Consider the following 3051-nt stretch of genomic DNA (forward strand, 5'->3'; position numbering starts at 1 on the left):
AAGATACAGAGAGTGGAAAAAGAAATAAAAAAGAATATTATGTAACCTATGGTTTCTTTCACATCCTATTAAAAAACGCGCCATTGATTTCATCATTGCTCCTGGACACATTTTCAAACCTTTGACTTTAAAGCCAAGCCACCTGTTCCTTCCCATCTCACCCTTTTCCTTTTGTGACTTTTCTTTTCTATAATTAAATTCGCGTACCTTCTCCCCAGAAAAGAAAACAGAAAACAAATCTCATCACAAAAGTCTACCCATCCAACGGTCTCGATCTAATCTACAAAAGCACACGGTTCTACCCCCGTGGACCAACGCCACGAGTCGTCCCCTTCACTACTCACACCAAATCTCAACCGTTGATCAACATCCTTCCTTTGACTAGAAAGATTTAACTCCCTCCATCCTATTGAAACCACCGGACGTACCCATTTAACAAGTAGTCAATTAATTGAAGTCAATACTCGTTTCCAACCGTTCGATCAAGATCAAGACAGTGCAGGAGTCATTTTAAATCTCCCTTTACCTTAACAAATGGAGAAGACTCAAAACTTGACTCCTATCTAACCAAGTCGTCCCTTCGGTTCTGTGTATATAAACCCCAGCATAGCCACCCTTTGAGAAAGAAATACAGAAGGGAGAAAAAGAATTCTACATCGAATAAGATATAAAACAGAAAAATATCAAGATTACCTCGATTCGTGAAAGGAGGCCACTAGTAACGGCGATGGCCGTGGATCTGATGGGGTACGCAAAGATCGACGAACAGATAGCAATCCAAGAGGCAGCGGCGGCTGGGCTGAGGAGCCTAGAGCGACTGGTGTCGCAGCTGACGTCACCTTCGATCCAGAAGCAATCCAAACCTTTGGATTGCCGGGAGATGGCCGATCAGACAGTCTCCAAGTTTCGCAAGGTGATCTCTATCCTTGACCGCACTGGCCACGCCCGCTTCAGGCGTGGTCCGGCAGTTACACAAAATAACAATACTGCCCCTGCACCGTCAGCCGAGATCACTACCCCACCCCCACCTCCACCTCTAACCCAGTCCCTGGGAACCTCCTCCCCGATAATCCCCCACGTGGGGCCTGCTCCTCAGTCTCTCACGCTGGACTTCACTAAACCCAACGGAAGTGGCTACGTGAACAAGGAGACCTACAGCGTATCGCCCCCTCTTTCTTCAGCGACTAATTCGAGTTTTTTTTCCTCCGTTACGGCTGGAGAGGGGAGCGTAACAAAGGGGAAGCCTTTACTCGGCGGAGGCGCCACCGTGCCTGCTGCCGGAGCTCCGGCGATCTCAGCCGGTAAACCGCCTCTTGCATCTGGTTACAAGAAGAGATGCCTGGAGCACTCCGATGTAACCGGTCGATGCCATTGTTCCAAGAGAAGGTATTATTTTTACTTAAAAAAGAAGTTTTTGTAATTTCAGATCTGTAATTAGTAATAAGTATAATAGAAATCCTTTTGACTTTCGAATTACTTTTTTTTTTTTTTTTCTAACGTTTGCTGTTTCCTTCGGTTGCTTTAGGAAAAACAGAGTGAAGAGGACGATAAGAGTTCCGGCGATAAGCTCAAAAATAGCGGACATACCGCCGGACGAGTACTCTTGGAGGAAGTATGGTCAGAAGCCCATCAAAGGATCTCCTTACCCTAGGTACTCATCTATTCTTAAAACTTTCATTTTTCGCCCTTTGAAAATTACATATTGAATATTGAACTTTACAACACCTCGGTCCACCTAAACCAGAACTGATTCTAACCAACAAGCTCGAGACAAGTAAACCAGAAAATTCAGTCAGTTCCAAGATTCTAACTTTCTCCTGTCCTTTACTACTTTTCCCTTCATTATTGTGAAACGCCTATTCTAGGGGAAACTTTCGGTGGGAAATTTTACTCTGTTTAGTCTAAAGGCATTTCAGAATCGATAGGAAATATAATTATTCTACTCCATAGTTCAATTAATCCTGACTTGCTGATTTGTTAATTTTTATCAGGGGTTACTACAAATGTAGTACAGTGCGTGGTTGCCCGGCCAGAAAGCACGTCGAGAGAGCGAAAGACGACCCGGCTATGCTTGTTGTGACATATGAGGGCGAACATAGGCACACCCCAAACGGCAATCCTCCACCTCCGTTACCTGACAGTCCTCCGGCCATGGTGGGACAGGCTTGATCCAAGCCGTCCATCTTGAGAGCCTTTTTAATTTTTCAATTTTAATTTATTTTTTGTTGTTTGTTGACTTGAGTAGTTTTTTGTTAGTGATGTAAAGATGAAAACTTGAGATGCAAAGAAGATAACAAATATTTAGTGATTTTTTTCTTGGTGGATGCTGATCTGTAGATTTTAGTATGTTTGGCGCATTGTTAGTTTCCCAAGGGATTTTTATTGACTGGAAATACTGATATTTGAGGGGCCGAATTGCAATTTTGTGGCTCGTATCGTATGATATCCTGAATAAAATGGTCCTATGCTAATTCAATTATTGTTCATTATTTCAAACTTCATAAAATTAAATCTTTCATGAAATATAACCAATCCAAATATTCATATTAGCCTAACGTGATTAGAGGGAATTGAACATCAGTACAATCACCCAAAAATAAAGATGTGGGAATTGGAACTTGAAAAAAGAACCAGAGTTTTGCAAGTTTTACTCGGGGGGAGAAAATGTTGCTTTTTTTCCTGGCTATATTAGAAAAAATGGACGGGCCACAGAAAAAAAGTAGTCAAAGCTATTTGGTGTGTAGTGTCAGTTGGAGATTTATTAGGTTGGATTTAAGAGATTGGGTTGGAATCCGGACGTTACGGTGTGCAAGAGTCAAAGGGGCACCATTTCTTTAATTGTTTCTTTGCCTCTGGTTGGGCGTGGGACCCACAATGTGAGTTGGGCGTCGGATTGGTCAAACCTATTGGTGGCTGGTGGGTCCGCTTCCTCCCTCTCTGTCTCGTTGACTGCTTATTCTCTCTCTTCTCTCTTTAATTGTGCTTTTGTCTTTTGGCGGAACTTTAGATTTCTCATCTCTCTATGGGATCTTTCATGTCCTAAACTTATAT

The 3051-nt window shown here is 42.7% G+C and overlaps 1 protein-coding gene across 1 annotated transcript; it reads left to right on the forward strand.

The window, feature by feature from the left end:
• The first annotated feature begins 615 nt into the window (after positions 1 to 615).
• On the forward strand, positions 616 to 2310 carry LOC144564992 (putative WRKY transcription factor 11). Its single transcript, XM_078314600.1, has 3 exons — positions 616 to 1386; positions 1526 to 1651; positions 1992 to 2310. The coding sequence occupies exons 1-3, from the start codon at positions 728 to 730 to the stop codon at positions 2167 to 2169; spliced, it is 963 nt and encodes a 320-aa protein (XP_078170726.1). The 5' UTR covers positions 616 to 727; the 3' UTR covers positions 2170 to 2310.
• Positions 2311 to 3051: the final 741 nt, after the last annotated feature.

This window comes from Carex rostrata, chromosome 14 (genome assembly GCF_964058835.1).
Source record: "Carex rostrata chromosome 14, lpCarRost1.2, whole genome shotgun sequence".
NCBI classification, from domain to species: domain Eukaryota; kingdom Viridiplantae; phylum Streptophyta; class Magnoliopsida; order Poales; family Cyperaceae; genus Carex; species Carex rostrata.